We start from the raw sequence: 25779 nt of genomic DNA on the forward strand, positions 1-25779 counted from the left end.
CCAGCCGACCTATTATTTCCGCAAGTCCCGCAGAAACTCACAGCACTACAGTGGCACTTCTTTTCCGCAAACGTTAGAGGAGCGGGTGGAATCTAGGTCAGCTATGCCGTTCCGCCTCATCCACAGCGGCGAATTCCTAGCTTACTTGCAACATGCACGGAACCGAAAGCTGCAGAGCGAATATGCAGGAGCATTACTGAGAAATTCAACGTATTAAGAGCGCTATCCACAAAGTAGCAAACGCTTTGGTCTATCGTAGCGGAAGGCGGGGACACAGCCACCGTCTTGGTGCCATAACGTTCCTACCCTCAGTATTCATGCGATGGTAGTGTGTGGTCTGTGTTTCTACTACTTTGCCTTCTGTGACGTGTTAAAATGTGCGTTTCAATAGAAAGTCCAGCCATTTGTGAGGTGCGTTCTTTGATTAAGTTTTTGCTGGGGAAGGACTGCAAATCAATTGAAATTTATCACGATCTTTGTGATGTGTACGGAAAAGCAATAATGAGTGAAAGCCGAGTCATTTTAAAAATGGGTGTACAAATGTTCACAATGATGATCGCAATGGTTGGCCTAGCCTTGTGACTGACTAACTGATGATCAAAATCAACAACATAATTCATGGAAATCGTCGTTTCATCATTACGTAACTTTCACAACTTTTCCCCAAATTTCATGGAGTTTGGTTCATGAAATTGTAGCGGAAATGATTGACTACCACAAATTATGCGCTAGGTGCTAACTGGTGGTGAGAGTTGGGTGAAGAATGTCGTTAGTGAAACAGTTTGTCGATGGCATAGGGACATGAAAATTCTCCCAAGAAACCAACGAAGTTTTTGCGAAAGCTGTCAGCAAGAAAGATCATGGCTACTGTGTTTTGGGAATCTTAGAGTCTAAGGGAATTATTCTGATTTCCTTGAACGTACCACAGTTATCTCAGGGAGGTATTGTCAAACACTGACAAAGTTAAGGCGGAGAAAATGTGGCGCAAATGTTTTGTTTTTCCACGACGTCGCGTGTCCACACACGGTCAATAGTACCTGAGAGCTCCTTAGACGGTTAGAAAGGGCGGTGTTAGATCATCCACTACACTGCCCTTATTTGGTGTCAAGCGACTGCGACCTCTTTCCAACAATGAAGACATCGCTCACTAGAAAACGCTTCGATACTGACACTGAACTGCATGCCGGTATAAACCATTTGTTGGAATCACAGGCAGCAGATTTATAGAGAGACGGTACCATAAAAGACGTGCCACAGTATGATACAAGCCTCTGTTTCAGTGACGATTATGTAAGAAAAACAGCTTAAGAATGTATCTTTAAAATGTTTCTAATAAAATTTGGTTTTTCAATATTCTTAGTTTTTTATTTCGAAATGTCTTTTACTTTATGGATAGCCCTTGTATTAGACTGAGAAATCAACAAAAAGTGAAGCACCCGGAAGGAGAGGGAAGAGCGATATGAAACTTAATGTGCACATGATGTTATTTCATTGATTACAGAGACAAATTTACAAAGACCTTGATAGTAGGAGTTCACTTAACAACATCATGTTGCAGCCCCTCTAGTCTGGACGTGTGCGTTAATTTTATATTCTCTCATAGGGCTGGTGGGCCCGCAATTGCTTAACTGGTTCTTGATATCACGGGTACTGACACTGAGACGGAGTGAGGTCCAAAATGGCCCCACACCTCTGTCGGGGACAGATCTGGAAACATTGCTGGCCATGGGATTATCTTAGAATCACACAGACAATTCTTAAACACACACGTCACGTGTCGAAGGACATTGTCCTGTTGAAAAATGGCAGCACAGTAGTGTCGCTTGAGAGGTGTGATAAGGGGACCGGCCGCTGTGGCCGAGTGGTTCTAGGTGCTTCAGTCCGGAACCGCGCTGTTGCTATGCTCGCAGGTTCGAATCCTGCCTCGGGCTTGGATGTGTGTGATGTCCTTAGGTTAGTTAGGTTTAAGTAGTTCTAAGTCTGGGGGACTGATGACCTCAGATGTTAAGTCCCATAGTGCTTATAGCCATCTGAACCATTCTTGTGATAAGGGGATACATCTGCGCCTCATAAAACGCCGATAAAGGAGAAAGTAGAAGGACTGGGCCTTGGGGAAGGGAGAACTTCATTGACCTTTTGTTGCACACAAAGTTTTATTCGTGTAAAAAGTTAATTCGAATATCAATTGTACTGAAAAAATTTGACAAATGAGTGGTGACCAGATATCTAAAAGGCACAAGTTTGCCATTGAGACAATAATTCTGATACAGTTACAATCAGTATAAGCAACAAACTAGGATTACATAATTGCCTGAACAGCTTGTCGTTATAATGCTTAGTAGTTGCACATCAGATGCTAGCAGCCGATTTACTCTAATGCTGCAGTCGTTGGATTATTGTACCATGATTAATGGTAGAATAATAGGGATCAATCGTTACAGATCAAATGGCAGAAGTCACTTTACGTTAATGGAATTTCATTGGATTATAGTAGTGCGGTTACAATAAAATGCTTTCGGTGTTAAGTATCTAGAGGACTAAACCGAAGACAATCTGAACAGTGACAAAGTTGACTTACAGACAGTAAGTCACACATTTGGCAAATGCATTCGTTACTGAATAAATAGAATAAGTAACTGTAAAACATAAAAGTATTTCATCTGAAACACAACTTAGCCAATGCCCGAAAAGGAAATAGTTTCCGCTGTGCGCTGTGAGATGACTTTATACATGTAGTTGTCTGTATCACAGTAGTAAGCGCTACTATATCAGCAAGTTTGTGCACATTTGGTTTACTGTTGTGACCGTGGTACGGCTTTGTTTTGTGTTTACAGTGAGCACCGAGGCGGTGGACGCGGTACTGGGCCGCAGTGTCACTTTGCCCTGCGACATCGAACCTGCGACCCGCGAAGACCGCGTGTACATGGTGCTCTGGTTCCGGGACGACGTGGGCAAGCCCATCTACAGGTGAGTACCCTCATCTCTCTGTCAGCCTGCCCTGCTGTTTGTAAGACACGTGGGGCTAATGAAGTGAGCGACAATTTACACATGTATCAAGTCCGTGCCCTTATAGATTTGAGAACAAAAAAACCTGCAAGGAGGATCCATACGAATAACAGCTTCACATTGAATTACCATAAAAGTACTATTTGCGAGTAGTACATCATGAAAAGTAAAAGCATCCAAACTCGTAGCTAAGGAACGTTGAGGAGAGCAAACAAAGAAAAAAGCAATATGAAGACATGCTTCACCAGTTACAAACTGAACGTCAGTTGAAACAAACTCAAATCGACCATCACGAAATGTGGTTTGTCCATATCAATTATTTTGGACGTTCCAAATATAATACACAGGCAAATAACATGCACTGCGGTAGCCACCTTTTGATTTTAGAAAATATCGATGTATAATATCCAGGTAGACTCTTGGACACAGATAATACGCCGGCTGCAATGATGAAATGAGTTTTTCATCTTCAAATGGATATGTGTATTCCATTACGTTTAGTGGCCACAGCAAGAGTCTTATTGGCTGTAATTACGTTTCGGACTCTTGCTTTTGTTATTTGGGATTCCATATGTACCATAATCATTTCATTATGGCAGCCATCCACACACCCGCTAACGTAACTTTCTTAAAATCACGTCAAAACTGTTGGAGCGTACGAATGCAGTATCTTTTCCGCGGCAAGGGTCGAGTAGTAACTTCTGCAAGGTCACGCTAATACCAAAGATAATACGAAGGCAAAGATATGGGACTGCGACAGCAGGACTCTAGAGCTTTGAAAAGATTAATGTGTAATGATGTTTTGCACGCTCTTAAAATTTCATCTTTTTAATTTCGTAATTGTAACTTTATATTTAAAATATTGAGCCATGCTGCTTCTATAGCCGTCCATAACTCCGAAAGTTTTTCCGGTGCCGGATTGTGTGCACGAACTGATCTACCGATTATGCCGCATTATTGTGTGATGCGATTCATATCTGGTGATCTGGATGGCCAAATCATACGCTGAAATTGTCTAGAATATTCTTGAAATCAATCACTAACAACTGTAGCCCGTTAACATGGCTCATTGTCATCCACAAAAACTCCATCGTTTTTTGGGAAGATGAAGTACATGAATGGCTGCGAGTGGTATCCAAGTAGCTGAAAACAACCATTTCAAGTCAAGATTGATTCAATTGGACCAGATGCCTCAGTTAAATCCATGTAAACACAGCCACCACCAAATTGCACATTGCCTTGTCGACAATTTTGGTCCATTGCTTCGTGGCATCTGTGACACACCCGAACCCTACCATCAGCTTTTACCAACTAAAATCGAGGCTCATCTGATCAGGCCACGGTTTTTTATTCGTCTAGGCCCAACAGTTACGGTCGCGAGCCCAGGAGAGGTCCTGCATGCGATATCGTGCTGTTAGAAAAGGCACTCGCGTCGTTCGTCTGCTGCCATAGCCTATTAACGCAAGATTTCGCTGCACTGTCCTAACGAATACGTTCCTCGTACGTAACATATTGACTCTGCTGTTATTTTACGCAGTGTCGCTTGTCTGTTAGCACTGAAAACTAACGCGAGCGCCACTGATCTTGGTCGTTAAGTAAGACTTTAAGCCACTTCTTCGTTCGTGCTGAGAAGTAATGCCCAGAATTTTGTATTCTTGGTGCGCTCTTGACGCTGTGGATCTTTTTCGAAATGGAGCGTCCCATGCATCTAACTCCAACTATTATTCCGCATTCGTAGGTGGCTAATTCCGTCGTGCGCCAATAACCACTCAAACTTACCCTTTGAATGTAAAGAAGGCTCTTTTCAAAGTTTATTTACTATATGATAACCTTGGTTTCTCTCTCTTACTGTAGTAGGAAATACTGTGCCTCTTCCCTATCTTCATGTGCTGGTGAAAACTCAACGAAAGAAACGGACTTAGCTCTTTATTTCCCTGGACCTTTCTTTTGGCCATTGGAGTACATGCTGACACACACACATCAGTCTGCAGAATGCTACAAAGTGAATACATTTTGATTCGTAAACAGGAACTACGTTGTAGAGACGAGCGAGAGACACAAATGCGAGCAATGAGAAGCGACGGAGGAGAAAGATGGAGTGTTAGGTAGCCTGCAGATTGCAAGCCGGCTGTTTATCTCCATATAGCTTAATTTATGAAGGTAATTTACTCTTAGCTTACCGTAAACGTCACAGTGTATATTACAGGCTCCTACAAGTCTGACGGCGTAAGCTTCCAGTACATAACTCTTGCCAACACAGTGTGGAGGCGAATATCCATAGTGAGCACCGACTACGGGGCTCGGACGTTCCGTGTTGCCTTAACTATAAGAAACTGCATACTAAGTCTCAGTTAGCCTGTCGGGTTTAACGTAAACACTCGGTGCCAGTAATAAAAGTGTGAGCTGTCATACTATCCAATGGTTTCTATAGCTACGCTAAATAGGTGCTCCCAAGCTAAAACTATATGACTTTTACTACACCTGAAGGAAGTAGAGAGCGCTGTTCCGTCTCCATTGCTAGGCTGATCGTAATCCCAAACTACCACCGAGCAGAGGTGTACTTACACTCATGGAACTCATTTTCATGTAGATGAACTTATCTAATGTCAGTGCAGTTGAAGTTCTTAAATGGAAACTAATCAGCATCAAACAATACCTCCATATACACAGGGTAAAATTATCCAGTTTCATGTATCTCATCTCCGAAACACACAGGAAATGCTTATCCAATTTTACATCTACATCTAATTGGTTACTCTGCAATTCACACTTAAGTGCCTGACAGAGGGCTCATCGAACCATTTTCATACTAATGCTCTACCATTCCACTCTTGAACGGCGCGTGGGAAAAAGGAGCACCTAAATCTTTCCGTTCGAGCTCTGATTTCTCTTACTTTATTATGAAGATCATTTCTCCCTACGTAGATTGGTGTCAACAAAATATTTTCGCATTCGGAAGAGACAGTTGGTTACTGAAATTTCGTAAATAGATCTCGCCGCAAAGAAGACCGCCTTTGTTTCAGTAACTGCCACCCCAACTCGCGTATCATATCAGTGACACTCTCACCCTTATTGCGCCATAACACGAAACAAACTGCACTTCTTTGCACTTTTTCGATGTCCTCCGTTAATCCTACCTGGTAAGGATCCCACACCGCGCAGCAATATTCCAGCAGTGGACGGACAACTGTAATGTAGGCTGTCTCTTTAGTAGGTTCGTCGCATCTTCTAAGTGTTCTGACAACAAAGCGCAGTCTTTGTTTCGCTTTCCCCACAATATTATCTGTGTGGTCTTTCCAATTTAAGTTGCTCATAATTGTAATTCCTAGGTATTTAGTCGAATTAACAGCCCTTAGATTTTTGCTATTTATCGCATACCAAAAATGTATCGGATTTCTTTTAGCACCCATGTGGATGATCTCGCACTTTTCTTTGGTTAGTGCCAACTGCTACTTTTCACAACTTACAGAATTTCTCTCTAGATCATTTTGTAATTGGAATTGATCGTCTGAATGTAAATTATAGCGTCATCTGCAAACAGTCTAAGGGGGCTGCTCAGAATATCACCTAGATCATTTATGTAAATCAGGAACAGCAGAAGGCCTATGACACTACCCTGCGAAACGCAAGATATCACTTCTGTTCTACTCCATGATTTGCCGTCTATCACCATGAACTCTGACCTCTCTGAGACCTAATCACGAATCCAGTCACACAACTGAGATGATACTCCATATACACGCAATTTGATGGATAATCGCTTGTGAGGAACGGTATCAAAAACCTTCTGGAAATTTAGGAATATGGAATTGATCTGAGATCCCTTGTCGACAGCACTCATTGCTCCATGGGAATAAAGAGCTAGCTGTGTTGCACAAGAATGATGATTCATAATGTTCGAGTACAGTATATGCTCCAAAATCCTACTGCAAACTGAGGTCAGTGATATGGGTCTCTAATTGACTAGGTGACTCGTACTTCCTTTCTTGAATATTGGTGTGACCTGTGGTACTTCCCAGTCTTTAGGAACAGACCTTTCGTCAAGTGAGCGGTTGTATATGATTACTAAGAAAGGCGCTATTGTGTCTGCATACTCTGAAAGGAACGTGATTGGTATACCATCTGGATCGGAAGACTTGCCTGTCTTAAGTGTTTTGAGCTGTTTCGCAACACCTAAGATATCTCCTTTTATGCCACTCATGCTAGCAGCTGTTCTGCTTTCGTTGGGGATTATTCATTCTTCTGAATTTTGCTTGCTTTTTTCGTTGATTCCGAATCAGTGTTCTGACGTGATTTGTGTACCATGGTGGATCAGTCACGTCTCTTATTAACTTTTGCGGTATGAATCTGTCTACTGCTATCGATACTATATCCTTGAATTTGAGCCATATCTGGACTACACTTACATAATTAGCTTGGAAGGAATGGAGACTCTCTTTCAGGAAGGCATCAAGAGAATTTTTACCTGCTGCTTTAAAATAGATATATTTTTCGTTTATTTTAGTGGTTTTGGTTGATACGGTTTTGAGACTCGCTACATTGACCTTGTGTTCACTAATCCCTGTATCCGTCGTGATGCTCTCTATTAGATCATGGTTATTTGTGGCTAAGAGGTCAAGTGTGTTTTCGCAACCATTCACAATTCGTGTGGGCTCATGAACTAATTGTTCAAAGTAATTTTCAGAGAAAGCATTTAGTATAATTTCGGAAGATGTTTTCTGTCTGCTACCGGCTTTGAACATCTATTTTAGCCAACAAATCGACGGTAGATTGGAGTCTGTATGAGTGGGGTACTTATTTGTCATGAGATTAAAGTTTTCTTTGAACTGTTCAGCTATTATATCATCTGAGTTGGGGGGTCGGTAGAAGGAGCCAATTATTATTTTGGTACGTTTGTTGAGTATAAGCTCTACCCACAGTAATTCGCAGGAACTATTTCAACTTCACTACAAGATAAACTACTACCAACATACACAAACACACCACCCCTTAATTTATTTAATCTGCCCTTTCTGAACACGGTTTGCGCCTCTGTAAAAATTTCGACAGAATTTATCTCCGGTTTTAGCCAGCTTTCTGTTTCTATAACGATTTCAGCTCAAGTGCTTTCTATCAGCGCTTGAAGTTCTGGTACTTTTCCAACACGGCTGCGACAATTTACAACTACAATACCGACTGTAGCTTGGTTGATTCTCGTCGTTTCTTTGCTCAGTACTTTTTGAGACTGGAGACCTTTTTGATCTTTCCCGAGACTGTCTAACCTAAGAAACCGTCCAGTCCACGACACACAGTCCCTGCTACCCGCGCAGGCGCCTGCTGTGTGTGGTGGACACACAACGAAATAAATTTTCGCAACTTAAATTCAGTGAAACGTTGTACATAATGATATAATGAATATTTAAATATGTTACATAACAGGAATCTGGGCGTTTCATCAAATACATGACGCATGCGCAGTATAAGAAAAAGAAAAAATAGAAAAAGGGAAACATTGCTCACAATGTGGTGTCATGACCAATGTGCAATAATTAATAAAGTAAAAGCTGGGTACATTTAAAAGGGGTGTACCCAATACGATTACTGGGAAAAAGGCCACACACATTTACACATACCAGGACATTGGAAGTACCGGTATTATAGTATGTAGCATTAAGAAGATAATATTCCGATTTGTTAAAAATATTAAACTTCATACGCTACCAATGAAACGTCAGAGGTAGCGGTTTAAATTTAATTAAATTCTAAAACTTGAGAATTTTCTTCTATGTATAACACTCGTCGAGTAGCCACAGCACCTCTACAGTCCTAACCAAACAAAGAAAGGATGTTTAACTATGTAATAATCGTGCTTCTAATCACAAATCAACATACAATTACGGTTCCAATAATAATAACCGTAAGCATTGTATAACTAATTAACAAGGTGATAAACATAATTGGAAAATTCGTACATTAATATCAATTAACCCTCCAAAGTGTTGCTGAGGTAAGGGTGTTATTGAGCAGAAGGAGCAGATCCTTCTTAATATCATCCAATCAGATAAATTCAGAAAGCCACAAGATGGTGTAATTCAGTATATTTGGAACCGTTACGTTCAGATTTACGCTAAACACTTGCCCTGTCATGCATGTAGCCTCATTTCCACGCATTCACAGCCGTAGCGCCACTACATCATCACTGACCTTAATGCAAGATGGTCTCGCCGCCCTGTCACAGGAACTGTCTCCACTTTCACTCCTGTTAATACTGGCAATATGAATGACATTTCCTCATAATAGACACACTACTGTGCTGTGTCTGAGTGCATGAAACCTCTGAGAAATGCCCTCTGCGCCCCATTCCATTGCAGACGAGAGTCAGTTCCCCATTCCATTGCACACCTTAGAAGATATCACTTTATAACATGCCTCGTGATGGCTGCGTGTTGTGTGATGTCCTTAGGTTAGTTAGGTTTAAGTAGTTCTAAGTTCTAGGGGACTGATGACCATAAATGTTAAGTGCCATAGTGCTCAGAGCCAACTTTATAACATTTGTGTGCGGTTGTCACCATGATTACTGGGTAGTGACCTCCCCACAGGCTCACCCTCATATATGTTTTTCGCATATATTAAACACATCTCCTCCTTTTCCTCTCCGTGTCCACCTCTTCCTCCCTCTGTCTACTTCATCCTCCCACACCTGTCTGTCCCTTCGCCTCCTCCCCAAATCTTTGTCCACTTCCTCCATCCCGTTTGTCAGGCCATTCCCGCCGCCCCTCTTCCTTTTCCACCCACTCATACCACTCTAAATCTTCCACTCACTTCATGCATCTTCCCTTCCTCCTCTCTCTCTCTCTCTGTTTATTTGCTGCTCTCCCTCGCTCTGCAAAACAGTACAATAAAGCAGGCTTAAACTCCTCCACCAATAATATTGCCATGCAGGCAGCCTGTATGCCAGGAGCTGGAAAACAAGTTGATGCCAGTATCTCTGCTCCTGTTATAGCTAGGAGGGTAGAAAGCCCACAGTAATGAAGCATGCTGTTTCCGTGCCAAATTTGGTTGAAATCGAACCACGATTTTGTGAGTAGATCCCAGACATACACAGATAAACACACAAACTCTACTTTATAGACAAAACAGATGAAGAAGCTTCCATCGCCTTGGAAACAGTCTCTTGTAAGTTTAGATTAGTAGCAATTAGGTCGACTCATGATATTACGCTTGTGGTTGCTTTTCCCACTTTTATTACATGACTTATAGCTTGCATTATGAGCTGCCAGTATCATCCATTCAGAGTGATGCTGATATATTAAGAATTGTCATACATCCCCCATTTGTATCTGTACCTAGTATTTCTTGTAATTAGTCACATTCTCTCTTGACATTTACTTCCAAAGATCATCTAGCATGAGAAGGCAAAAGTAGGAGACTGCTAACTGTAACATGGACTGCTTATAAGGTATGAAAGTGTCTCTGTGTCATGGGCACACAGTTGCACAGAAACTTCGACCACTGTGGATGTACCAGTACAATAACAACTAAATTTAAAGTTTCATTAGTTGATTTTCTTTATTATGCTTCAATGTAGGTGTGACTACAGACATTAGACGAGTTCCATCTTGACAGTACTTGGAGGAAGTTGTACATAATTGGAGTATGGCTGCTTTACCAGTTCTGGCGCCACTTTCACTGTATTTCCATCTGTTTCATGAATGTCTAGGATGATTATGACACTCCTCTTGTCTGAGTTATGATTCCATCCCTTCCAAATGGAATAGCTCCTTTCACAATTGTACATTGCATAGTCTATTCGTACAGGCATTTTCGAATGTAACACATCAGATCTTATAAAGGGCATGTGTGTGGCTGCACTTCTTTAAAAATTACGCTCTTGCTACATAACACACTGTGGACATGTTAACATTGAATTTTTTTTACAGTTTACACTGACAGACATTGGTTCTACATTTAACAGTTACAAAATGTGTATTTCATGTAGTCCCATCCACTACTAGTGATTGTAGCAGATGTATCCCTATATTACAAGGGCTTGTGATCTGCATTGATGCTACCAGCCGCTACCTACTTCAGACACCACCCATCCAACAACTCTGCACCAGCAGCTCATTTTTAAATTTTTTTATTTTGCTTATACATGAAGCATCTCACTGACCCCAGACCACATTCATCTCCACTGCCTGCAGACACCGAATAGTGGTGTTACATATATTTCTCTTACATGAAAAATGTTTTTAAAACCGGATTTTTCCATTTGTCATAAGGCCCAAACTCAGTTCACATTTGAAGATTTGACGTGTTTATACTCAAGACTTCGTTCCTCTGCCAGAACACTTAGAAGATGCACTAAATCTACTAAAGAGACGGCCTTCACTTTGCTTGTCAGTCCTCTTATACAGTATTGCACATAGTATGGAGCCCCTAACAGGTATGATTGCCAGATCTTTAGGGAGAAGGACATAACCGATTTACCTCTGAATCCTTACCTAATCAACACATGTGATCCTCTTCTGTTTGCAACAGACAACGATGGAAGCAACATAAACAGTGTTATTATGATAATACTTCATTTTATGATAAGACTTGAATGGTTGGTTGCCTATAATATAAAATTATACCTGGCAGCTGAAGTGTCATCTGAACTGTACATTGGTTATAAAACGTATGCTGTGTACCACAGAACCACTTATTGCTTCCCTCTTAAAGCAGTAATGAAACGGTCAGTAAAGAAAGAGGGTGACGCTGAACTAATTTTTCTTTAAATAACCGTTCATTCACTATTGATGTTTAGTTTCAACGCAACGTACAGCATGGATTTGTAATTTGTAAAGGTAAATTGAAATGCTGTGTGGATAGGGCCTCCCGTCGGGTACACAGTCGGATGGTGCAAGTCTTTCTAGATGACGCCCCTTCGTGGTCTTGCGTGTCGATGGGGATGAAATGACGGTGATAAGGACAACACAACACCCAGTTCCTGAGCGCAGAAAATCTCCGACCCGGCCGGGTATCGAAGCTTGGCCTTTTGGTATTACATTCCGTCGCACTGCCCACGCAGCTACCACGGGCGGACATTTGTAAAGGTTATAGGCCTAGTATTCTGTTACAAAATCGGAAGGTCTTCAAACCAATATTTTACTGTCAAAACGATAGGAGCTACAGTGTTGTCACACGTGGTGGCAAGTGTGTCGGGATGTATTGACTGTCGAAATGTAATTAGTGTAAGAGTTTCCTTGTAGTTTACAGGCAAATAAATGAAACTGTAGGTAGACAAAACACACCTGTTGTCTTCGTAGGTGACATTAGCGCCTCTTTCCAAGGTTTTTTTTTCCTTGCTCAAAACAGAAGTTTCTACTGCTTAATAAACGATTGGCTGTAAAACATCGCAGAGGTACACTGTGAAAATATGGTATTGTTAGAGTAAAAAATTTCTAGCAGTACTTCAAAGTTATAAATAGTAGTTTTCAGTCTGCTAATAGTATATTTTTTTGTCAGCCCACTTTATAAAATCAGTAAGACGTCTACCAAATCGTAAACACTTCCAGTTTAATAAATTAAAGCTATAGTAAGACAGAACCAATACCTTATTGGGTGCAAGTTATCAACTTTTACCTCACATTCTTGTGTATAAAATTTAGGTTTCCAACAACTTAGGGAACGAATAGCTGTTAAATGTATTACATTGCAGACAGTTGTTCGGTATTTTATTTAACATTAGAATCATCCAGTAGGATGTACAATCTACAGTACTGTGTATCAGTGTGAAAATGCGTACCACCACCTTGGAGGTATAAGTAGCAACTTAATATCAAGTTTTTAATGAGGAAGACATATATCAGGACTTGTTATATGAGTTATATTTGGAAGACAAGCTACTCCACACCCAAAAGCACATAATTAAGGAGGAAATTTAGTGGTGTATATTTATTAAAATTTCAGCCTTGATTTTTAGTTAGTAGATGTCAGATGTCTTATTTTTGATAAAGTAATACAGACAAGTCTCATTTGGCAATAAAATTGTTTGCTTCAGTAAAAGATAAACTGAACTTTTCGATATATAATAATATTTTCATATCAGAATATGCAGCCTGCTCATGTATAAATAACATCTCAACATGCAAATTAGAGTATCATCGTATGGCAGTCATTAAAACCAAGCGAAAGTATTGCGATGATCCCACTCTGACATAAGGAGATACAGACATCATATCTCAATAAGAGAAATCAGTGCTCACCAATAATGATATAGCTATTGGTTATTTTGGTTTTCCCTATGTAGATATGTAGAACTATGCACCATTCACATAGGTAAGAAACAAGAGTTACTGCACTTTAAGCTACCAAGTTTTGGCTTCTGTTCAAGTCAGCATTCAAAAACACACTTACATAATCATAAACAAGAGATATTTTTAAAATTTTTGACAGAGTAGTAGAACGCTTCAGTAATTTTTACATGATAATACACACACAAAAAGCAATTATGTCTTTATGTCTGATTGGTGTGGTTTTAATAACAAACAGTTTAATTTCTAATATAATTTAAAAAATCAAACCACCATTTCTAAGTTGATCCAATTAGGAACTGATGATTATGAGCTGATCCTACATGTATCTTTTTACATAGTAAGTATATTCAGATGCATTAATTTCTGTGGGTTCTCCAGCATTCAGACACCTTCCAAAGGTATTTACCATAAATGCTGACAATCTCTGTGGCTAGATTTATCCATACATGTTGATTAAAGAAATACATAAGCCTTGTAGCACATAAACAATTGTTTCTTCTTTTGCCAAGTACAGTTTCTGTTCTTCCGTTATGGCAGTTATTTTTTCCCGCTATGGCAGTTGTTTCTGACATATATACCAGATCGAGAGTTTTTGATTTCGATCCCTTCCATTCCCGTTTCCTTTTCCGTACACGTAACATATTTACTGTACTTAAAGGAATTATTTCTTTAATGGGAAATGGCGAGACCATTTGATAAATTTGTTATTTTTCATAAGTTCAGTGGAATAAAATTATGTGTGGGAAAAAGTCCTAGTTTCTTAATGCCTGTGTGGAGAGTAACATTAAGAATTGAAAAAAAAGTTTCCCTAACTTTAATATATGTAAGACTACCATATAACATTTGCGTTGTCTTTATTGTAGTCTGTGTTAAGAGTCTCCATGTAGTTTACAGGAAAGTAATTAAAAGTGTTGGTGGACCAAACATAGTTTAAATCATGTCTTTGTCTTGATTGCCTGGGAGGCTTACTTGTACACCAACCAACTTTCGCATATTCTTTTTGCCCCACTGGACAAACATGCTATATAAAACATAGTTACTGTTCCGTATGCCATCCGATAATTTACACCATGTACAGGTAATCGTCACAGAGTACAGTGGAGATAATTGTAAATACTGTTGCTGGTGCTTAATAAACTTATCCAGTCTACCGCAAAGTCAGACAAACCATTCGTCTTGTTATATACCATAGCCTCAAGTATGTTTCTACCACATTCTTCAGTCAAGGAAGATGTAAAAATCCTTGAAGTTACATATAAACGATAAGTGTTATAAATAACTTCTCCAAGCACGCTAAACACAGTAGAATAACAGCCTACCATTTATGTGTAAGGCAACTGTCTGACGTGAGCAGGAGAGGGGACATGGGAGGGGGTGGGAGAGGGTTGTCATAAATCATCCTGAATCCACTTGGTACAGATGTAGATGGAGCTAAAGCTGTGCCAGAATTGGTACTGCTTCCATACCCGTTGGCCCGTTTTCTTACACTAAGCAAGTCGGTGCTATTGTTCAGGTTATGGACTCACTATCAGGAAAGTGGACCAGCACTATTCAAGTGAACACTAGGGTGATCCACTGTAGAAAAACATTATCGATTCTTCAGCTCATCCGTGCCCAGCTGACATGTTGTTCCACTTAATATGACTTTGGCGTCAATACAATATTTACGTGTATCGAATCCTTGCAGCTAACGTTTAGTTCTTTTTTAATCCACGCTGCCGAAATTAATTTTACAACTTGGGTACGAAGTTAATGGCTCTAAGAATGCACGATGTTTCTTCGTTTAAAAATTGTAAAGTTTCGTAGGGATATTATAGGAAATCTAAACAGTACCACCTACTTCAAAACTCACAAAATAGAACTATTATGGATACCGTAACATATAACTGACTGCTAAAAGTCATTCAACAGCCAAGATCCCATAAACTTTTTCTTTAAATTTAAGACTACCCGTTTCTACAGACTTCGCTGTCATCTTCAGATCTTAAAAAGCTTTTCTTGTAAAACATGTTCGTCTTACGCGGCACTTCACTCACGAGTGGACGAAATAAGCACATTTTAAAAAGTTTGTCATCGTTGAATTTTAACCACTTGTCATCTTGTGGGTGAGGTTTTACACCAAAAATTTTCAAGACCTGAATATGACAGAAAAGTCTATTGAAACCAGTTCTTTGGATAAAGAAATATTTGATTCTATCTTGTCTGTTGAATGTATTTTTTTAACAACTAAAACAGTTCGCCCTTCAATACTCTCAAAATGATAATGTTCAGCTAACTGTCTACAATGTCTCTCTTCTTTGGCTTGTTCAGATGATCCATTCCCGCCATATCAAACACAACGTCATGTAATGAAACGAACACATTATTGAAGCAGGTTAATGGATTTATTGAAATAAAGTAGGTATTACATTTCCATGTCATGAACTATTACTGTTTTACTCTGATGCAGTGAATAAATAAGAGACCAGGTTACCCAGTGTCAACGGTTGGTTAACAGTTGCTTGTTTTTTGCGAGTAAGAGGCAAACATGCACTATTTACTTTTCTTTCATGACAGAGGCAGTAGCATCATAGGAGAATGTATATATGAAAACACTGTGAGGCAAACGCCACACCGAGTTTTCTATGCGTTAGCGAAAACGTTTGTTTGTTGTTTGAGAGGTCGCTATTCACTTGATTTTGAGAGCGGAACGCGTTGATAAATATTAGAGTGAATGGCCACGACTGTAAATAATAAAACCCGCGTTCAGGTGAGGTTTGACATTTAAATGGGGAGCTACCCACAGTGTTGACGCCTTTCACACCAAGCAATTATTTTAAAACGTATTCAAATTGTTGTGGCCTGCTGTAGTATGGTGGCTTTGATAACATCGTTTACTAGTCACCGCACACAGGATATCGTGAAAAATACGAACCTTAGTAAACAGTACACACACACACACACACACACACACACACACACACACACACGTACACACATACACATGCAGACGTTTATATTCGTCTGATGTCAGAACTACCAGATACATTCCCGTTGCATCCATCATGCTCATCCCATTTGTCCGTCTAAAACAGTTGACAGACTGCACTGTAATAGACTCTATGCTAAGGTAGTAAATATGAAAGGATAGCAGTATCAAGTCCCCAGATTACGGACGCAGTAAATTTTATCCAAAAATGTCTACTGTTCAACTCTGTGACAGATCTTTTATAGGGATGTAGAATAAGATCCGTTACCAGTTACAATTGAAAGTGATTCCACACGACCGGTTTCGAGCTTCTGACCGTTTTCAGGTGATTATATATATTCAATTTTATGTTTTCACATTAATTGTTGGAGTTCACTGTTTAAACAAAAACCGAATTAAATGACGTTCACTAAACTGATACGAGCGAAAGTACTAGAAGGGACGAAGTGATACACGTTGAAAATACTAGCGTACTTAACATATAACTGGAGTAGGCAAATCATAATTGCATATTTGTCACAGTTTTACAAACACGTTTCAATTTTCATGTGTTAACTGCATATTTATGACTGAACTACCATATTAAGCCTTTAACGCAGTAATGGTACTTTAGACGTTAGTAACTGCAAATAAGACATGAACTTGCTACATCCACCGTGTTTAATTTGTAAATACAGTGGGTCATGTAAACACGTTGAGTGTTGCGAGTTCAATTCTTCACGTGTCTCTATTTAGTCAACATCATAAAATTGAACTTTTACGTAAACAGTGAGTATGGAAACACCAAAACGAGTGTATAATAACCTGAAGATGGGCATAAGCACGAAACTGATATAAATCACGGAAGTACACAGCACTTGGGACACAGAGCTAGGCGACAAAGCAGCATCCGGAGGATTCTTAGGGTTTAATGTTTCATCAAAGACAAGTCGCTACAGATGGAACACGAACTTGAATTATGATAACACACAGACTTAGCAGATGTCATAGAATAGTGGGACACAAATGGTGCACTCTCTGTCGGTCTATTATGGCCTGGAGGACATCGCCTGGTACTTATTTGTTGATTCAAAAAACTTCAGCAATAGCCGCATTTTCTGGTTTATTGTATTTTATATCCCAAATGCTACCATTTTCTGCAGCTCAATATTGTCATCTCCAGGCTCCATACCTTTATTATCGTATTAACAATCTTTTCGAATGGTGCCATAAAACTGGCATCGTAAATCCAATCGTAATGCAACTGACTGCTACAGTTTTTTTGAATGTAAAGTTTTCTGAATCAAGAAATACGTACCAGGCGACGTCCCCCACGCCATAATGGACCGAAAGAGACGGAATATACCATACCAGGTGTTGGGGCAGGCCCGCGAATTCATCAGCAACAAAATTAAATGAATGGCAACAACAATTGCCATTGACCGTAGAAATCTGTTTTATAACGGTAGGATTTACGATTTCTGTTTTATGGCACCATTCGATGAGATTGTTAATACGATAATAACGTATGGGGCTTGAAGGAGGCAATACTGAGTCGCCGAAACTGGTAGCATTTGAGATATAAAATAAAATAAACCAAAAAAATAGCTGTAGGTTTTTTGAATCAAGAAACAGATGGTGCACGTGTCTTGTATGCTAATAACACGCCCTCCATGCCTGCTGCAGTTGTGTAGGAGACCTTCTGCGAAGTGGTTGTGCATGTTATTTGTGTAACATGCAAAGTCGTGCCGAGCTGACGCCGTTCGAGCATGGTATGGCGGTCGGTGACGACGGATGGAAATTTCTATTTCGACAATGGTGCAAGAATTCGGCTTCATACGTTCAGCCTTGCCGAGGGTGTATCGTAAATGGTCGAATAACTGTGTCACAGTCCACAACAGACGAACTACCGGCCGCCCAGCCACCATCGATTACCCTTTACCGGCGATATCTGAGATGCATCGTCACTAGCGACAGAAGGGCAAAAGTGCAACAAATCACGGTTTAGTTGGCTACAGAACCCAACGCAATCGGGCACAACAGCTTGCATTTGTCGTCAATCACCAGGGACGGACACTGCAACAACGGCGTAACGTGATATGGTCGGCCGAATCACGGTTTCAACTGCAACACGCCAAAGCAAGACAACGCGTGTTGCGCAGACCACACGTATCGATGAATCCAAGCTGCCAATAAGGTGTGGTCCAAGGCGGCTGGTGCGTCTGCCCCCTAGTTCTCCCGGAACGGACTTTAAATGGTTCGCGGTATGTCGAGCTGCTCGGGGATCACATCCACTCATTTTTGGCCCTCCAACATCGTGACGGCTCTGAGGTGTTTCAAGGTGATAACAAGCCGCCACATCTCTGTCATGTCACCCGGGAATGGTTCCAGGAACATGCAGGGGAGATCCAAAGAGTCAGAGATCAGATCTGAACTGCATCGAGCGTAACTGGTATGTCATGGAACCCAGTCTCTGTGCCTTAGAGTCTGCACCCACGAAGAGACCAGAATTTGCTGCTATTCTGTAAACGATTTGGTGTCAGCTACATCCAGAGGAGTACCAGGGACTTGTAGACTCACTCCCACAGCGCCGCACTGCCGTCCATAGGGCCAGAGGACACCCCACGTGGTATTAGACGCCTATCCCATGACATTTGCTAAGTCAGTGAAATAAATAAATATACACTGGTGTCCAGAATTAAAGCGACAAAACGAAATTTTTCTAGTTTGCGTTTATTTTGCCACAAAAGAATCTAAACAGGTGATAGAAAAATAGATATAAAGTAAACAGTACAGAACGCAAACAACTGGTGTATGTATAAAGGTAGACAAAAATGTTCTTCCTTTTTTTTAACTTAACTGATTATCACACACATTCCGACAATTGGTTAATGTGCTCTGCATGGTGTGTGACCACCTCTGGCAGCAATACCGGCCTGACAATCACAGGATGTGCTGTGAATGATGTCATCAATCTCATGCTGACTCAGTAACGCCCATTCTTCCCGTAGGACTGCTCCCTGTCTTGGAGAGTGGTCGGTGGACGCTTACGTGATGCAAGCTGTCTCCCTAGTAGATCCCACACTTGCTCAATGGGATTTAAATCGGGAGACCTAGCAGGCCACACCATGTGTGCAGTGTTTTCCGTTTCCAATTGAACATCAGTCACCTGTGTTCTATGAAGTCGAGCACTATCGTCCATCAGTACGACCTCTGGACCCACAGCACCTTGCAGCAACCGCCAATGAGATCCAAGATCTCGTCACGATATCTGACAACCTTGCCGATTGGCCAGTACAATGTCATGAAGAGCGTTTCGTGTGTTAAACATAATCCCTGCCCACAATATTAGGGATCCTCGTCGATCTCGTTTTTCACAGTGTTTGGGTCCCGGAATCGTATTCCACGTTCCCTCGAGAAGCGAACCCATCGAGAATCACTCTCCAAACTAAATTGGGACTCATCTGTGACAACAACATTGCCCTACTGTCCGACCGCTCAGGTTGCAGGTCGATGACTGCACTCTAGACTTTCCTTTCTGTGAAGGCGTGTCAGAGGTACACATACAGCAGGTCTCCGACAGTAAAGGCCACTCTTCTGAAGCCTTCTGCACACCGTTTGCCTCGACACAACACGTCCAGTAGATGCTGCGAGCTCACAGATGCCGTGCAATACTAAGGCGGTATTGTTCTGCTGTTACAACCAAATAATGTTCCTCTCTTCTGAAATCGCACGTGGTCGGCCCTGCCCTGCTCTTCGCGATACAGTTTCGGTTACAAACGGTTACAAACCGTCGCCACATCCTAGAAACAACAGAACGATTCACATTACGCCATCGGGCAAAACCAGTTAGCGACAGTCCTACTTCCTCCGTATACCACCGTCTGGGCTGTGTACACAGCAATTGTGGAAGTGTAGCTACCTGGCAAACACTGTCCCGTTTCGTCGTTTCATAGGTGCCCTGACATCATCGTTGGCATAGTTATCTGTTAACCAGAATGCCATCCTCCGTACAGAACACGACCACATGGAAATCTGCTTGACAGTATGACTATATCGTGTATTAGACACAGGACGGGAAAATAGCCGTTTGTTGCTTTAATTTTGGACGCCAGTATAGTCGACCGCGTCCTTTTCAAAGGAATAATCGCGGCATTTGCTTTAAGTGATTTAGGGAAATCTAAATATTGATGGCCGGACAGAGATTTCAAGCGCCATCCGGGATGTGAGTCAAAACGCTAACCACGGAAATACCTCACTTGATACAGCATCTGAGATACAGTTGAATGATTTGTCCAATGGTTGATGAACTTGTTGTTTGCAGACAAAGTACAGCTCCTTAAGGGACTATATACCTGAAAATTGCTACACTAGACCTCGGTATAAAACCTGGAGGGACCTCAGAAAGTTGAAACGTGTAGTGCAGATTCCGCTCTTGAAAGTGGACGTAAATATTGTCACGTAGAATTGGGTGTAATTAGATGAATGACGAACACTAACTTCACTTAACGAAGGTTTATTCAGCACTTGCACATACAAGTGCGTGGAGCGAACTGCCTTCGGCCGGAACACATACGGTATATATACATTCCAGTACTATGATTCTTGATATTTGTGGATACTTATAGAATTCAAATTTTACAGTTCAGGTGAGTTTTGAACTCAAGGCCCTCCATGCAACAGTACAGTATCATCACCACTAAACTTCAATGACTATGCTCCTCATCTTGTTATGCGTCATTGCTCCCTCCTTAAGAGAACTGCGTCTCGGTGTTACGTCCTAGTCCGGGAACGAGTCATCGATACTGCATGCTCCGACTCACGATGACTGATGTTCGCACTGTCGTTGACCTTCTTAGTACTTCCCTTGTCACTACGCTCTTCGTCACCTTTTCGCTTGTTGCCTGTCGCTGGAGCTTCGAATTTACCCCGGGTTGAAGGATCCTTATAGGGTTTCATTCGAAGGACGTGGACGATATGTCTGACCTTTCGTCGTCTTGTGTCTGGGTCGAAATCGTCAACTTCGTAAATAACATCAGACAACTGTCTTACAACCTTGTAATGTTCAAAGTAGCGGCTGAGGAGCTTCTCAGAAAGACCAACCTCCCCAACAGGAGTGAAGATCCAGAGGAGGTCACCAGGCTGGTAGACAACAGGGCGGTGGCTCGCGTCATAGCTTCGGCGATCGTTTTCTTGAGCCTGCAGCGTGCGGAGTCTAGCTTCCTTAGTTCTGGTTAACACTTGGCCGATGTAGTCGCCGTCCACGTCATCGGAATGTAACGGAAACACTGTGTCCATCGTCGTAGTCGCCTCACGCTCATGCGACACGAAAAACGGCGTAAATAGTGTGGTGTCTTGTTTGGCGGTGTTGCAGGCAAATGTCACGAAAGGTAGCACCTCATCCCATTTGCTCTGCTCAACATAGACGAACATTGATAGCATGTCGGCCAAGGTCTTATTAAGGCGTTCAGTAAGCCCTTACTTTGCAGATGGTAAGCAGTTGTCATGTGATTTCGCTCGAACCGTAATTAACGACCTTGGGGAACTGTGTTTTAACACAATGTCTTCCACGAAGAATTTGGATATCTCGAATGCTTCGGCTGATTTCACAGCTTTTGTAATGGCATAGCGTGTCAGGTAATCAGTGCAAACAATAATCCATCTATTGCCCCTAGCAGACGTTGGAAATCGTCCGAGGAGGTCAATCCCAACACGCTGGAAGAGCGTTTCGGCTGGTGGTCAGGTGGTCTCTGAGGAACTGCCTTTCTCCTCTGGCATTCTCTACAGTGCGACATATAGTGACGGACACTCCTAAATAAACCTAGCCAGAAATATCTCTTGCGGATCCTATCGTATGCTTTAATAAATGCTAATGTCCGGCCTCACGTGTGTCATGGACTTTCTGTAGAACATGTGAGCGCATGTGTTAAGGAAACGCTGGTAGCCAGTTCTTTCCAAACGGATCAAAGTTTTTCTTGCAAAGTAACCCATTAACCACCTTAAATTGTCCTTTCACATCCTGTGACTGATTTAAGCCAAGCATAATTTGAGATATCTTGGCGTCCTTCTTCCGAGCGGCAGAGAGATGCTGGAGTGCAGTGAGACAGTCACTACCTTCATCAAAGTCTTGATGGTCTTGCACAGGGTTTCTTGAGAGACAATCGGCATCTTGGTGTTTTCTTCCACTTTTATACACTATGGTAATATCATACTCTTGAAGAGGTAGTGCCTACCTGACGAGTCGTCCTGTTGCATCCTTAAGACATGTCAACCAACAAAGTGAGTGATGGTCTGTAACAACTGTGAATGGCCTTCCATAGAGATTCTGCCGAAATTTGCATATGGCCCAGAGCACAGCAAGACATTCTCTTTCTGTAGTTGTGTTGTGTCTCTCGGCTTTTGTAAGTGTCCTAGAAGCATAGGCTATAACCTTCTCTTTTCCATCCGAAATTTTCACGAGAACAGCACCGATCCCATACCCACTGGCACCTGTGTGTAGTTCTGTAGGTGCTCTCTCATCATATAGATCAAGTACAGGATCAGTCGTCAGAGCTTTCCGCCGCACACTGACAGAATCTTGTTGAGCACCACCCCAGTGAAATTTCGCATCGGCTTTTAACAACTCTTGGAGTGGCCTTGCTGGACACTAAAGCTGAGTATCATCACCACTACAATACAGTGACTGTGATACTCAGCTTCTTCTGCGACATTGTACCTGCGGAAATGAGAGTGTATGGAGCCGTGGAAGCGGCAGTTTGAAGATATTCCAGATAAGAGTCAAGGCATACGAGCCGACCTGCATTTCGCTTAGCGTGGTAGAACAACAGGGCGGTCCTTAGCACCGTGCTGAGTCCTTCTCCGCTGGCTTTCCAGCTCTCTGTCACCACCCACACGGCTTACGACATAAGCGGCTTTCGCGTCTTTCTCAAGGATGAACCACGAGCTATTTTCAACGTCTGCGAATTTTGGTTCATTTCCCAGTCGCTAAATAAAGACTTCTGCTTCGTTACGGGCATTCTAAAGACCAAGAATTTTCAGTTTTATGCCCCATCCAATTCTCTTTAGAAAAACCCGCCCCTTGGTTGTTGCCATCTGTAAGCTAAAGTCGGATATAAAAGACGGCCAGATCAAAAGGTTTCGGATTTCTTTGTACTAGGCACTTCACGCGGAATCAATAACGTCTTTCTTAAGTACCTTCTATAGTTCCTTTGTCCCGAAATGGAATGTAGATATCATCACAGAGTATAAATTCCATCTCTGTGGCTATATAAAAGACTGTTCGTTACTGTGCCAGAACTGATACGTTTCCTTCATTTTAAAAGCATTTTCAGTGCCTGTATTGTCGTCCGTTTCAAATACCGGGTGTTTGAGACAGATTAATCCGTAATACACAAAAAACTACAGGAAAGGAATGTTTGATTGGATAGGTAAACTTAAGATACGTCACTCTGTCTTCGGTGTTAGGAACATAGTTCATTTAGTTATTTTCCAGCGAGTTACAACATAGAGCTATACAGTATGATTCTATGATAATGTTACAAACTTAAAGGGAGGGTGCAATAGGATTATTTTTCTTTTTTTTTCTTTTTGAGTCATCAGTCCTCTGACTGGTTTGATGCGGCCCGCGAATTCCTCCCTGTGCCAACCTCTTCATCTCAGAGTACGACTTGCAACTTACGTCCTCAATTACTTGCTGGATATATTCCAGCCCTTGTCTTCCTCTACAGTTAATCCCTCTACAGATCCCTCTAGTGCAATGGAAGTTATTCCCTGATGTCTTAACAGATGTCCCGTCATACGGTCCCTTCTCCTTATCTACATGGATACTCTGCAAATCACATTTAAGCGCCTGGCAGAGTGCTTTCCGCATACTCCTTCCCCCTTCGATTCAGTGAGAACCTCCTCATTCCTTACTTATCGGTCTACCTAATTTTGAGCATTTGTCTGTAGCACCATATCTCAAGTGCTTCAATTCCCTCTTGCCTCTTGTAAATATTGTGTATTACACGTCTTTGTCTATAGCTTGCCTCTGTATCTCTCAGAATTTCGAACATCTTGCACCATTTTACATTGTCGAACGCTTTTTCAAGTTCGACAAATATTATGAACGTGTCTTTAATGATCTATAATCTTGCTTTCACTATGAACTGTAATGTCAGAATTGCCTCTCTCGTGCCATTACCTTTCCTAAGGCCCACCTGGTCATTCTATAGTACAACTTCAATTTTCATTTCCAGACTCTTGTCTATTATTCTTGTTAGCAACTTGAATGTGTGGGCTGTTACACTTCTTGTGCTATAATTCTCGCACATGTCAGTTCTTACAGTGCTCGGAATTGTGTAGATTTTTCCGAAAGTAAGATTGCATGTCTCCAGTCTCAAGTATTCTACACACAAAAATGAATAGTTGTATTCTTGCCACATTCCACGATGATTTTAGAAATTCTGATGGAATGATGTCAATCCTATCTGTCTTTATGCAGTGATTTCTTCTACTTTCTGCATCCTCATGCCGTTGATCACTGCTGATTTTTTCCTCTCTAGGGTCAGTTTCGTATACGAAGGGCAATAGAGTGACCTAAGCTTCTGTCCTCTCCTCCGCCCTCTTTGACAAGACCGTTGGCCGAATGCAGGTGACTTCTTATGATGGAACGCCTCAGCCGCCAATGCTGATTATTATTGACAGTGTAAGAGGTGGTTGGTTAGAATGCGGGACCGAGGACGTTCCGATAACTAACCAGACACACTAGCCCCTTTTTTTACCTTTAGCCCCAGAACCCTAGACCACGGGGAAAAAGACATATCAATTTGAGGTAAGGGACCCTTGTTCGGGAAGTTATAAGAGTTGTAAGAGAGAGACATTCTGATACCTCTGTCTGTGGAGCTGTTCTATGGAGAGCCCTTTGGTTTCCACATTTTGGAAGGATATAGTGTGGAACAAAAGAAGGAAAGAAACTTGACTAGCAAACATTGGCTTTACACTGCATAAATTAAGACCTATGATCAATTTTTTCAGTAGAAGATAGTTGTTCACAGTAACATCGCTAAGTGTTCATAGCTTTTAGGGCATGCGCTTTGCAGCACATGTTTACTGTACATTTTTTTCTTGTTTCGGTCCACGGATAGCAAAGAACTTGGATTAGAAGAACTGGTCCACTATTTGAACTATCAGAAAAACTTTCTTTTATATCTTTCGACTCAATCGTTTCTGGACCAAGATACCTGTAATTGATACATTTGTTCTTCTCCATCATCCCCGAAAGGCTGTAACATCATCACGGAATCACCCTGTATATTTTTAAATAGAATATATCCTTTTCTGTCATGTTGCTGATGTATTTAAATCAATTTAAATCAAACTTATATCAGTTTTATATAGGGAGTTAGAAATGTTCAAAGTCTTAGGTGTGGATGCAACGTGCTTTACATAAGTAGATGCGCTACGATGGGTGTTCTGGGGTTGGAATGTTCGTTTAAATGAGGAGCAGAAAAGAGTGCCCATTATAGCTCTATGCACTACACGATGCTCCTCCTAAATAAACTGCAG

The 25779-nt window shown here is 41.4% G+C and overlaps 1 protein-coding gene across 1 annotated transcript in view; it reads left to right on the plus strand.

Annotated features, from left to right (window-relative positions):
* LOC124796117 (hemicentin-2-like) overlaps positions 1-25779 on the plus strand; it is a 790202-nt gene that overhangs the window by 375441 nt on the left and 388982 nt on the right. Inside the window, exon 2 of the mRNA XM_047260206.1 lies at positions 2835-2967. Within this exon, the coding sequence (XP_047116162.1) occupies positions 2835-2967 (133 nt within the window). The remainder of the gene's footprint in view (positions 1-2834; positions 2968-25779) is intronic.

Source organism: Schistocerca piceifrons, chromosome 4 (genome assembly GCF_021461385.2).
Source record: "Schistocerca piceifrons isolate TAMUIC-IGC-003096 chromosome 4, iqSchPice1.1, whole genome shotgun sequence".
Lineage (NCBI taxonomy): Eukaryota > Metazoa > Arthropoda > Insecta > Orthoptera > Acrididae > Schistocerca > Schistocerca piceifrons.